Source organism: Chiloscyllium punctatum, chromosome 1 (assembly GCF_047496795.1).
Source record: "Chiloscyllium punctatum isolate Juve2018m chromosome 1, sChiPun1.3, whole genome shotgun sequence".
Classification (NCBI taxonomy): Eukaryota; Metazoa; Chordata; class Chondrichthyes; order Orectolobiformes; family Hemiscylliidae; genus Chiloscyllium; species Chiloscyllium punctatum.
This window is the reverse complement of record NC_092739.1, coordinates 157028063-157041052: the sequence shown is the minus strand read 5'-3', so window position 1 is coordinate 157041052 and position 12990 is coordinate 157028063. Positions and strand designations below refer to the sequence as shown.

Sequence of the window (12990 nt, the reverse complement as noted above, 5' to 3'; positions counted from 1 at the left end):
AGGCTTGAGGGGTGTGGAGAGAATGTGAGAATATGTAACCAAGATGGAGGATCAGCCATGATCATATTGAATGATAGACCAGGTTTGAAGGGCTGAATAGCCTACTCCTGCTCTGATTTATTATGCTTCTGTGTCTATGATGGCAGGAATTCTGGGAATTCTATGCTGCCCTGGCCGTAAATACTCATTATGCCATTCAAAGGAAAAAATGTTTGAAACATAAGATTATTTTAGGAATGGGACGAGGGTGGATATGGTCAAGAGCTAACAGCCACAGTAGCACAGTGCGCTCCTGTATCTACCTCCAAACCAACTCAACCATTTAGAGGGTCAGTCGTTCCCCATCTCCTGTGAATATATCTTGTACAGTCAAGGATTCGGCTTTGTCAATAAATCCTATTCTGCAGCAGAACTATCCTCACTGTAGGAAGTGGGAGGCAGTGGTCTTGTAACTATGTACTTAAGATCGCTAATTTCCTGAATTGTACATAAAACTCATGGTTCAGCAACTGGATTCAATTAATTCCTTATAAACAGCTGCTGTACAATCAAGCAATCCCAAATGGATTCCTTTTGTCTGGTTTCGGGTAGTTAAAGTAATTTGTCTAGTGGTTCGCAATCTGGAGACAGAATAGAGGAGCAGGAGTCGGCCATTGAGCCCATTCAGCCTGCCCTATCATTCAATGCCTTATGCTCACCTGATCTCCATAACTCTTTTTACCCCAGATTATTAATAATCAATCAAAATCTAAACATACTGAAAAGACTGAGCTTCCACAGTTGTCTATGGTACAGAACTGCAAAGGTTCACAATTCTTTAAGTAAAATTAAGGGCTTATGCCCGAAATGTCGACTCTCCGGTTCCTAGGATGCTGCCTGACCTGCTGTGCTTTTCCAGCACCACACTCTCCACTCTGACCACCAGCATCGGCAGTCCCTCACTTTCTCCTTTTAAACTGTGCACCCTGGTTGTAGGCTCCCCAACCAGGAATACAATGCCTTGCCTCTCCCTTTAATTGGAGGAGAAAGTGAGGACTGCAGATGCTGGAGATCAGAGCTGAAAATGTGTTGCTGGAAAAGCGCAGCAGGTCAGGCAGCATCCAAGGAGCAGGAGAATCGACGTTTCGGGCATAACACTTCAACTCCCCCTCCCACTCCACCAAGGACATGCAGGTCCTTGGACTCCTCCATCGCCAGACCATAGCAACACGACGGTTGGAGGAAGCGCGCCTCATCTTCCGCCTAGGAACCCTCCAACCACAAGGGATGAACTCAGATTTCTCCAGTTTCCTCATTTCCCCTCCGCCCACCTTGTCTCAGTCCCAACCCTCGAACTCAGCACCACCTTCCTAACCTGCAATCTTTTTCCTGATCTCTCCGCCCCCATCCCCACTCCGGCCTATCACCCTCACCTTGACCTCCTTCCACCAATCGCATTTCCAACGCCCCTCCCCCAAGTCCCTCCTCCCTACCTTTTATCTTAGCCTGCTGGACACACTTTCCTCATTCCTGAAGAACGGCTTATGCCCGAAACGTCGATTCTTCTGTTCCTTGGATGCTGCCTGACCTGCTGCGCTTTTCCAGCAACACATTTTCAGCTCTCCCTTTAATTGTTTGGTAGGTTTTAATGAGATAACCTCACATCCTTTGAGAATTTAGAGATTACAGGCTCAGTTTGCCTGATCTCTCTGCATAGGAAAGGCCCACTATCCTGGGATCAAGTCTAGTGAATCGTTGCATCACCACCTTCATGGCAATTATATATTTCTTCAGATAAGGAGATCAAAACTGCACACAGTTCTCCTGATGTGGTCTAACCTAGCTCTTGCACAACTGCTTCCCTTTATTGGTCAGAGAATTGAGTATAGGAGTTGGGAGGTCATGTTGTGGCTGTACAGGACATTGGTTCGGCCACTGTTGGAATATTGTGTGCAATTCTGATCTCCTTCCTATCGCAAACTTGAAAGGGTTCAGAAAGGATTTACAAGGGTTGGAGGATTTGAGCTATAGGAAGAGGCTGAACAGGTTGGGCCTGTTTTCCCTGCAGCGTCGCCAGCTGAGGGGTGACCTTATAGAGGTTTACAAAATTAGGAGGGGCATGGATAACAAAGAACAAAGAACAAAGAAAATTTATAGGCTAGGAACAGGCCCTTCAGCCCTCCAAGCCTGAGCCAATCAAAATGTACTGTCTAGGGTACATAGACAAGGCCTTTTCTTTGGGGTGGAGGAATCTAGAACTAGAGAGCATCAGTTTAGTGTGAGAAGGGAAAGATATAAAAGGGACCTAAGGGGCAACGTTTTCACACAGAGGGGGTGCATATATGAAATGAGCTATCAGAGGAAGTGGTTGAGGCTGGTACAATTAAAAAATCTGGATGGGTATATAAATAGGAAGCGTTTAGAGGGATATGGGCCAAGTGCTGGCAAATGGGACTAGATTAGGTTAGGAGATCTAGTCAGCATGGGCGAGTTGGACTGAGGGGTCTATTTCCATGCTTTACAGTACATCTCTATGATTCTATGACTCTAACTGAAGCAAGACTTCACTGCCCTATGCATGTGTTAATGCTCAGAATTCTCTTCCCCAGAGAATTAAAGCTGGATCTTTGTCTATATGAAGGATGTGACAGACAGAGTTTTGACCATCAAAGGACACTTGGGTTATAGGGGAGCAACCAGTAAAGTTGAGGCTAGATCAAATCAGTCTTCATCATTTCTATGTATATCTCTTTGTTGACTCTTAATTTTCTCTTAGCCATCTTATTCACTACCTATCTTTGCAGCATTATTAAAATGAGCCACCATATATTCAGCCCCTGCTTACAAATCATTAAATTGTAAATGGTTGAATCCCTGGCACTGAATCCTGCAGCATTCCACTAATTACAGTTTGCCAACCCCAAAAATGTTCCATTTCTTCATGCTGTATGTTTCCCATTGGCTAACTAATCCTTTTTCCAGGCTAATAATATCATGAGCTCTTACTTTGTGACAGAACATGTGATATAGTTGCTTATCGAATGACTTTTGGAAGTTCAGTTGTATCACATCTACAGATTCCACTTTATTTCCTCAAATAACTCCATTACGTGAACCAAACACAACTATTCTTTTAAAAGCCATGTTGTCTCTGCCTGATCTTGGACCATGAGATATCGGATCAGAATTAGCCCAATTGCCCATTCAATCATGTCCGATATGATATTTTATGAAGCATTATCTCTTTTTTTTAATTCATTGACAAGCAGAGGGCAACACTGGCAAGGCCAGCATTTATTACCCATCGCTAATTGTTAAGAGTCAACTACATTGCTGTGTCTGTGGAGACATGTGTAGGCCAGACCAGGTAAGGATAGCAGCAAAATCAGAAATTGGTGGGGAAACTCAGCAGGTCTGGCAGCATCAGTGGAGAGAAAGCAGAGTTAACATTTCAAGTCCAGTGACCCTTCTTCTGAACATCTGTACTTCTGCCCACAGATAGCTCTCCCCACCCCCACCCTCCTCTAGCTTATCTCCCCACGCTTCAGGCTCACTGCCTTTATTCCTGATGAAGGGCTTTTGCCCGAAACGTCGATTTCGCTGCTCGTTGGATGCTGCCTGAACTGCTGTGCTCTTCCAGCACCACTAATCCAGTATTCTGTCCACAGATGTCAGCAATGCTGTCATAATTTGAATATCTCAATAAGATCACTCCACAATCTTCTCTGCTCCCAGGAGAATTAAACATCATTTCTCGAAATTTTCCTAAAATCCTGGTAACATTGGCGTAAATATCTTTTGCATTCTGTCCAGGGCTTTAACCTCCTTCCTTAAATAAGGTATTCCGAACTGAACACAATACTCCAAATGTGGTCTGGCCAATGATTTGTAGCATCACTTTTATACTCTATTCCTCTATTTGTAAACCCAAGGAACCAATAAGCCTTCTTAGCAACTTGCCTGGCCCCTATCAGGGAATCATATACATAAGCTCCAAAGTCCCTCTGCTCCTGTACTCCCATCAGAGTTCTACCATTGAGCCTGTATTGTCCATCCATGTTTCTTTGGCCAATATACATGATGTCATCATTTTAAGAACTATTGATATCATATTTGCACAAGATAGTCCCAAATTTCGAATGAACTTTGTGCTTGGAAATGTCTCATAACTTCAGCCCTGCAGGATCTACCTCTCATTTTGAAAATCTGCCCCTGTCCTCACCTGTGTACAGATTTGGCCTCCTTACCTGAGAAAGGATGCACTGGCATTGGAGGAAGGTCCAGAGGAGGTTCACTGGATTGATTCCGGAATTGAGAGGGTTGCTTTATGAGGAGATTTTGCATTTTCAGGGACAGTGCAGCAATGTTTGAGGTAGCTGTGCCAAATTTCCAGTCAATCGTTTCTGAAATGCTTTCAGACAATCTGTGTCATGAGCACTAATGTCTGTTGTCTCCATTCACCTCCCACCATTTAGGTCCTGACGCTACAATCGCCCAGGATCCAGACGCTGTAACCTGACAACGGGCGGGAATTAGCTAACCCAGGGCCTGCTCGGAAGTGATGGACCCGGTTTGAACTTGAATGCGCGCTGACGTGTGGCGGGGAGGGAGGGGAAGATGACAGCACTCCATCAGCCAGATCACCTGCCCAGGGACAGCCGACAGTTCGATCTCCGAACTCACTGCACGGACAACTGCCCTTGCCGACACGGTGGTGCCTCCCAGAGAGTCGAGTCGATTTGCTTTCCTCGGGAGTCAGAGGAGGCATGCGACACGGGGGATAGGAAGGACCGCGTGGGGCGTCACAACACTCTTCACCTGCTTGTCCCCTCGTGGTGGAGTTCGAGTCCTTCCATCGTGTGGAGCTGTTGAGCAGAGACCTCTGACACACCCAGCTCCTGATCAGCTGCCCCTTGCTTCGGGTGGGTGGGGGACAGAGTAGGGGGGAGGTGGTGTTGGCAGAGGTTGGGAATGTCTCTCTCAGTGACGTTGCTGCCAAATAACACCAACTGCTCCACAGATTCTGAGCCTGGCGCTAACGATTCTCTCTTCGGGTGACTTGTGATGAATTTTCCATTTCTCTCGAGCATCCCACAACTCTTCGGAAAGTAGGGGTTTGTGAGGAGTTGCTGGGGGAATGGACTGTGCCTTTCGGTCAATGGCAGATGTGGCTCAGGAATCACCTGCTCATTTTCATCCAACGGGAAGTCCAGGATTCTGAGGCCTGCTGGAAAAGTGGTGAATACTTCAATTTCTCTCCAAACTGTTGTGGCTGGGGGATAATGGTCAGTAAAGAAACAAACCATTCATTGGTTTCGAGTGTTCACTTCAACTCAGACCGCACCATGACTGTCAGATCTGTCCTACTGAAGAGGGATCCCACAAGCTTATCGGAAGCTGAGAGGAGGCAACATCGGAGGCGTCACAGGACCCAGCAGGTTCGCTTTAAGGACCTCACTGATGGTCCTGAGGAGGCAGGAGGCAGAAAGACCCCAGAGGCATCCACTGAGGAGCCCGAGAGCGACATGCCAGAAGAACCGACCGCGAACTCCCAGAGGAACTGGCAGCAGGTGCGGCCGTGTTCTCTGACCCTCCCCAATCCCCGGAAAGTCTGCATGAGCACTGCCATTCAGACCTCCCCCACCCTACAGAAGCAGTTTGGGGCGTTCCGCCACCGGAGCAAGAGCGTCGGTGATTTTGGCGAAGCAGGCGGCCAGCAGGATGGCCTGGCATTTCCGCCCGCTCCCCTGCCGCCGGCCCCTGGGGTGGGAGGGGAGCTGAGGGCAGTTGGCGCTCGTGAGGAGGAGGAGGAGAAGGATGAGGAGGAGGAGGAGGATGGACGGGGAGAATTAGGGGAGGCCGAGACTCCCGCTGCACTCAACGGGAGGGGAGTGGAGAGGGCCGGAGCGCCACTGAGTAACTGTGTGGATCCTGAGCCAGCCCTGCCTTGTACCCAGAGCTCTCAGCAGACTGAAGGCCAAAACCCCAATGGCTCAACTGTATCTCCTCATGTTAAAGACAAGGCTATGCTTTGCAAAGCCACAACTGACACTCTGGCAGAACGGGACCACAAAACACTAATAGCCGGGCAGCACTGTGCAGCAAAGAGTGACGTTGCAGTCCATTCGCAAAGTCCTGCCATTCAATCGTGCTCATTAAACTCCAAAGCAAGCCCACCACCTTCCAAAGAAACCCCCATCAATCGCTTCTCACTGAGGCTAGGGGCGTGCAGCAAATTAAAAGCACCAAGCTCTGACTCGGACAGTAACCCCTCTGAATCTAGAAAGGTTGAGTTCTACAATATGAGTCAACCTCTCCCCAAGGACCAGCCCTGTATCTATCCCAAGTCCTGCTTAAAGACTCCAGCATCCACAGTCAGTCCCAGACAGCCTAGTATTTCCCATCGGACTGAGCAATTAGAACCTTGCTCCTTGACTCCAAACACACCAGGATCGTCCCCGGTGCAAGGTGAGCCATCACAACTGCCCTTAAAGGCTTCTGTCCAATCTGGAGAACACGCTGTCCAGTCCAGCCAATCAGGACCACCGTCATCACGTCCTGATGACCGACTGGAAATGGTGCCCAGTCGCAAAAATCCTCAGGACAATCTGAAGGAGACTCCGAACACAGCCGAGAAACAGAGGACCAAGTCAGGTCACTCCACTCAGCATGAAATCACATCTCTCCAATCCAGGTTACAGACAATGGAGGATGTCCTACAGACTAGCCAGCAAACCATTAAGGTTTTACTGGATGTCATTCAAGACCTGGAGAAGAAGGAAGCTGTTCGTGATGGGTAGGTATCTGACAAATGCCTCGATTGAAAAGTTGTCTTGAACATTTAAGGGAGAGGTTGATTCTCATATCCACCAAGAGCAACCAGTTATTACTCTTGGAACTTTTTTTTTAACTAACAAACCTGCTTGTGTTTGCAGAATATAAAGATTACATAGGAACATCTTTGCATTTCAACACAACCTCCATGTCTTCACATTATTTGCTGGAAAGATGTTCCATTTGGACAGCATTTCTCAGGAATATCCTAAATCATTTGAACTCCTGGGATGTAACAGGATAATCATTGTATTGCAGGATTAGTGATTCAAAGGTTCGGCCAAATGACTAAAATCAAAATTCTTTGTAATAGAATATGGAGTGAAGAATCTAACAAAAGCACAAGCCCTTCCTTTGAGATGTGATTGCTTGTCAATACTTAGTCCAAAGTTGTGTCCATTTTATGTGTAATAAAAGCTTTCTTTCAGGCCATTGGGTGGAATGAAACACAAACATTTGCCCTTTTGGTGACCTGGGAACATCACAGAGATCTTCACATCTCCTGACTGAAGGATAGTCAATGCAGAATGTAGAAAATATAAACAGAAAGCAAGCTCCTGAAGCAGGAGGAGCAGGCTTTTCCTGTGCTGTAGATTCCAGTGACTCGACTGTATGATTCAAAATCTGTGTCTGTTCAGGAGGAGGCCTTTCAGTCCATCAAATCTGTTCTGCTATTCAATAAGGTTATGGCTGATCAAATTCCTATCTGTGCTCCCATATAACCCTTGTTTCTCCGATCAATCAAGTATCTGTCCATCTTTGCTTTGATTATTTTCAATGAACCAGCCTCCACGCTCACTGGATACAGAATTCCAAATTCCACAAAGTATATGAGAGAAGAAATTATTCGTTGCCTAAAGGTTCTCTCCGAGCAGTACTGCAGACAGTTTTGGACCCGGCCTTGAGGAGGGATGTAGTTGCTTTGGAGGCAGTTCAAATGAGGTTTACTCGATTGATTCTGGAGGTGAGGGGTTTGGCTTATGAAGAGAGATTGAGCAGTTTAGGCCTGTACTGTCTGGAGGTTAGAAGAATGAGAGGAGATCTAATTGAGGTATGAAGATGCTAAAAAGAGGTTGACAGAGTCGATGTCGATAGGATGTTTCCTCATGTGGAGCAATCTGGAATGAGAGGTTGTAGATTTAGGATAAGGGGTAGCTAATTTAAAACAGAGATGAGGAGGAATTGCTTCTCTCAAAGGATCATAAATCTGTGGAATTCACTACTACAGAGCCTGGTCAACAGTGGGACACCAAAAATACATTTAGGGAGGAGGTAAACCGATTTTTCATTAGTAACGGGTTGAAAGGTCATTGGGATAAGGCAGAAAAGTGGAACTGAGGCCAAGACAAGATTTATCTACTCCTGCTCCTAGTTCTTATGTTCTACTCTATGCTGCAAGCTTCCACGGCCAACAATGTGGCAAATGCTCTCATTTTGATTGTATCCTTAAACAGTGACTCCATCAACAGGAATATTCTTCTTGTATTTACCCTGCCAGGTCTTGTCTGAATTGTATAGATTTCTACGAGAACCCCACATCCTTCTCAACTCCAATGAATATCTTCATAACCAATTCAGTCTCTCTTCATAAGCAGTCCTGCCATCCTAGGAATCCGAAGAGTAAACCATCATTGCACTCCCTTTATAGCAAGAACATCCATCCTCAGGTGAGGAAACCAATATTCCAGGCATGATCTCACTAAGGCCCTGTACAACTGCAGCAAGATGTCCCTGCTCCTGTGCTCGAATCCTCTCGTTATGACGACCAACTCATAATTTTCCTTCTTCACTCACTGCTGCACCTTCATGCTCACTACAGCGACTAGTGTTCAAGGGCACCTCTCCCTTTCCTAATCTATTGCCATTCACAGATTAGTCTGGCTTCCCGTTTTTGTGGCTAAAACAGATTTTTAAAAATCTTCATCTTGAACTTCCAGGCTCAAAGTTATGCTGTGGAATACAGATTTTTGAAACAAAAACACTTAATCTTTAAGACCTTTTACCAAGTTAAATACTTTTTTATCCTGGAAGATAATATTGAGGTGGTTTTTAACTTGCACCTGCTGGGATGTAAAATGTTCATTGTGACAGCCAGCTTGTCTCTGACCCAACCTGACCATCCCCCATTGCAGGTTTAAGAGCTTCATTGAATTGTAGAGTGGAGAATATTACCATAAGCTCAGGATATGAGAGTGTTAGTGATAGTATTTTCACTCACTGCTGCTAATCGCTTTGCAAAGAGGCCCCAGCAGAAAATCAAACGACTGATGCATTTGCAATGATAACTCATACAATTAAATTCAAAACACATGGCAGACAGTCAATAGAATTCTGAACTGCAGAAATGTCTCCCTCTTTTTTTTGCTACTGACTCAAATAAAATCTTGAAATACAACCTTCCCAGGTCTACGGAGACAGGTTTTGAGGTGGCAAGAGACATTGAGGAGAGTCATAGAAATCTACAGCACACAAAAAGGCCTTTCGGCCTATCACATCCATGCTGGTCAAAGCAACCATCTTATTTATTGTAATCCTAATGTTCATCACTGGGCCCATAATCTTTAATGCCTTGGCATCACAAGTATACAAATAAATGCCCTTTCAATGTTATCTCAGGATTTTCTTGTACTTGGAGAAGGATGGGCTCCTTAGGACAGTCAGGAAGGCTTTATGCAGGGGAAGTCTTGTTTCACAAATTTGATTAAGGTTTTTTTAAGGAAGTGACAAAGATGATAATGAGGGTGAGGTATTGGATGTTGTCTACATGGACTTTACAAAAGTATTAAACAATGTCCCTCATGGTATGCTGGTGCAGAAGATGAAATCACATGGATTCCATGGTGACTTGAACACAAAACTGGCTTGGTCAAAGAAGACAGAGGGTAGTTGTGGAAGGGTGTTTTTCTGACTGGAAATCTGTGACCAGTGGTGTTCTGCAAGGATCAGTGCTGGGATCTATGTTGTTTGAAATATATTTAAATGATTTGGATGTGGTCAGATTAGTATATTTGCAGCTGACACAAATATTTGTGGGGCTGTAGTTAGTGAGGATGGCTTTTAAAGGAAACAGCAGGATACAGATCAGCTGGAATGTTGGGAGTTTAATCTGGACAAGTGTGATGTGATGCATTCTGGGAGGTCAAATACAAGAGGAACGTATGGAATAAATGGCAAGCTCCTTAGGAACATTGATATCCAGGGGGTCCAAGTCCATAGCTGTCTGAAAGCATTAACACAATTCGATAAGGTGGTAAAGAAAGAATACGATATGCTTGCATTCATTGGTCACAGTAGTGAGAATAAAAGTTGGCAAGTCATATTGCAACTGAATAAGATTTAGGTCAGACCATAGTTGAAGTATTGTGCATGGTTCTGGTTGCTGCGCTTTTGCAAGGATGTGGAGGCATTGGAGAGAGCACAAAAGATGTTTGCCAAGATGTTGCCTGGATTGGAAAGTACTAGCTGTAATGAGAGTTTGGACAAACTTGGATTCTTTCCACTTAAGTGTCGGAGGCTGAGCGGGGGGGGACCTGATAGAAAATTATGAGAGGTGAGGATAGGGCGGATAGTTGGAGTCTCTTTCCCAGGGTTGAAATGTCAAATACCAGGGGGCATTGGTTTAAGGTGTGAGGGGAAAGGTTTAAAGGAAATGTGTGAGGAAAGTTTTTTTTACACAGAGAATGGTAGAGTACCTGGAACCTGCTGCTAGAGGAGATGGTGGAAGCAGATACAACAGAAAGGTTGTAGGCCATTCGGCCCCTCGAGCCTGCTCCACCATTTGATAAGGTAATGGCTAATCTGACATTCCTCACGTCCACTTTCCTGCAATTTCCATTACCATTAATTCCCTTGGACACTTCTGAATTTACTTTATCTGGAGCACTGTAATAAACATAAATCCTACTGGAATACATGGACTCAAACTTCAAGAATTGCACTCGATTACACTAATATGAATTATGAATTCTTCATATAATTACCAGGAGTACATTAAATTGTATAAGTTTTTTTTGCATGTACATGGGAAGTGGGCTTTACTTACTAGATCAGTATTTATTGCCCATTCGTCACTGCCGAGAATCAACCACGTTGCTGTGAGTCTGGAGTCACATGTAGGCCAGATCAGGTAAAAATGCAGATTTCCTTCCCTAAAAGGACATTAGTGACCCAGATACAAAAACAGAAATTGCTGGTGAAACTCAGCAGTTTTGGGAAGAAAGCGGAGTTAACCTTAAAAAATTCTGATGAAGAGTCACTGGACTCGAACCATTCAGTCTGCTTTCTGCCCACAGATGCTAGCTGCTGATTTTCTCAAGCAATTTTGGGTTTTTCTTTTGATTCAAATCTCCAGCACCCACAGTTCTTGTATTATTTTATTGAACCAGATGCTGTTTTATGACAACAGTATCCAGTAGCCCAGCTTCTAATTCCGGATTTTATTGAATTCAAATTTCACTCTCTGGTGGGATTCAAACCCAAGTACCCAGGACATTCTGAAGAAGACTTGAAACATTAACTCTATATCTCCCTCCACACATGCTGCTAGCGTTGTTGGAGTTACTCCAGCATTTTCTATTTTATTACCCAGAACATGAGCTTGGGATCCAGGATTAATAGCCCAGTGATATTCCCACTATGCTATTGCCTCCCTCCTGAGCAATGTCTGCCTGATCTTTTTTTTCCACTCAGCGGACCTGTCTATCACCTTCAAGGGACACATCAGGTGTGTGATGGAATACTTCCCACTTGCCCTGGATGAGTGCAGCCCCAATAACACTCAAGAAGCTTGACACCATCCAAGACAAAGCAACCTGCTTGATTGGCACCACATCCACAAGCCCATCCCCTCCCTCCACCATAGCAGCAGCAGTGTGTACCATCTACAAGATGCACTGCAGAAATTCACCAAAGATCCTCAGACAGCACCTTCCAAACCCACAACCACTTCCATCTAGAAGGACAAGGGCAGAAGATATGTGGGAACACCATCACCTTCAAGATTCCCTCCAAGCCATACACAATCCTGACTTAGAAATACTTCGCCTTTCCCTCACTGTCAGTGGGTCAAAATCAAGGAATTCCCACACCACAGCACTTGGACAGCAGCAATTCAAGAAGGCAGCTCACCACCACCTTCTCAAGGGCAACTAGGGTTGGGCAAGAAATGCTGGCCCAGCCAGCCGCTCCCACATCCCATGAGTGAATAAAGCAAACCCAACAGCAAAATATCGTACCTTATGTTGTTACCATGGGATAGTGCTGGAATCATGGTAATGCCATTGGATGATTAATCCAGAGACCCAGGTTAATGTTCTGGATATGTGCCAACTATAGTATATGGTGAAATTTGACTTTACTAAATACAAGAATTAAAAACCCGTCTCATGATTACATAATGATTATAAATTGTTATTAAACCCTATTTGATTCACCAAAACCCATTTTACGATGGAAATCTGCTCTTGTAACACGTGACTCCAAACCTACAGTGATGTGGGTGGCATGGTGGCTCAGTGGTTAGCACTACTACCTCGCAGCACCAGGGACCTGAGTTTGATTCCACCCTCGTCTTGACTGTGTGGCGTTTGCACATTCTCCCTGTGTCTCCTTGGGTTTCCTCTGGTGCTCCAGTTTCCTCCCACAGTCCACAAAGATGTGCAGGTTTGGTATATTAGCTGTGGGAAATGCAGGGTTACAGGGATGGGGTAGGGGAGTGGGTCAGGGTGGAATGCTGTTAGATGGGGGGGGGGGGGGGGGTCGGTGTGGACTCAAGTAGCCAAATGGCCTGCTTCCACATTGTAGGGATTCTATGACACTGGAATGTCTGAGACAGAGAGAGCCAGTTCATTCTAGGGCAACTAAAGATGGCCTTGTCAGTGAAGAGAACATCCTGTACAAGAATAAACAAAATCCTATGGCAGTAAGGTGACAGGACAGATGACAAATGTACGTAACCTGAATAAATAACCCTCCCTGCTCCTCCCTATTGCTGAAAACGGGCTGAGGAGAGGCGAAGGAATATGGGACAAAGTTTAATCCTCTGAATGTGTCTATTATGAAGCAAATATATTCATGGCTATTCTGAGGCTCCAGTGACACAAAGTGCTTTCAAGCGGATTTTAATTTTTTTTTGTAAAGAAAGAGCTTACCAGGGTGATGGGTTCAACCATTATCCTG

At 45.1% G+C, this 12990-nt stretch overlaps 2 protein-coding genes across 3 annotated transcripts in view; one reads left to right on the top strand and one right to left on the bottom strand.

The window, feature by feature from the left end:
* The window catches only part of LOC140481344 (dedicator of cytokinesis protein 2-like), a 1260160-nt gene that overhangs the window by 696084 nt on the left and 551086 nt on the right, over nt 1-12990 (bottom strand). The window lies entirely within an intron of this gene.
* LOC140481352 (uncharacterized) overlaps nt 4940-12990 on the top strand; it is an 85959-nt gene continuing 77908 nt past the window's right edge. Inside the window, exon 1 of the mRNA XM_072577404.1 lies at nt 4940-6775. Within this exon, the coding sequence (XP_072433505.1) occupies nt 5145-6775 (1631 nt within the window). The 5' untranslated portion in view covers nt 4940-5144. The remainder of the gene's footprint in view (nt 6776-12990) is intronic.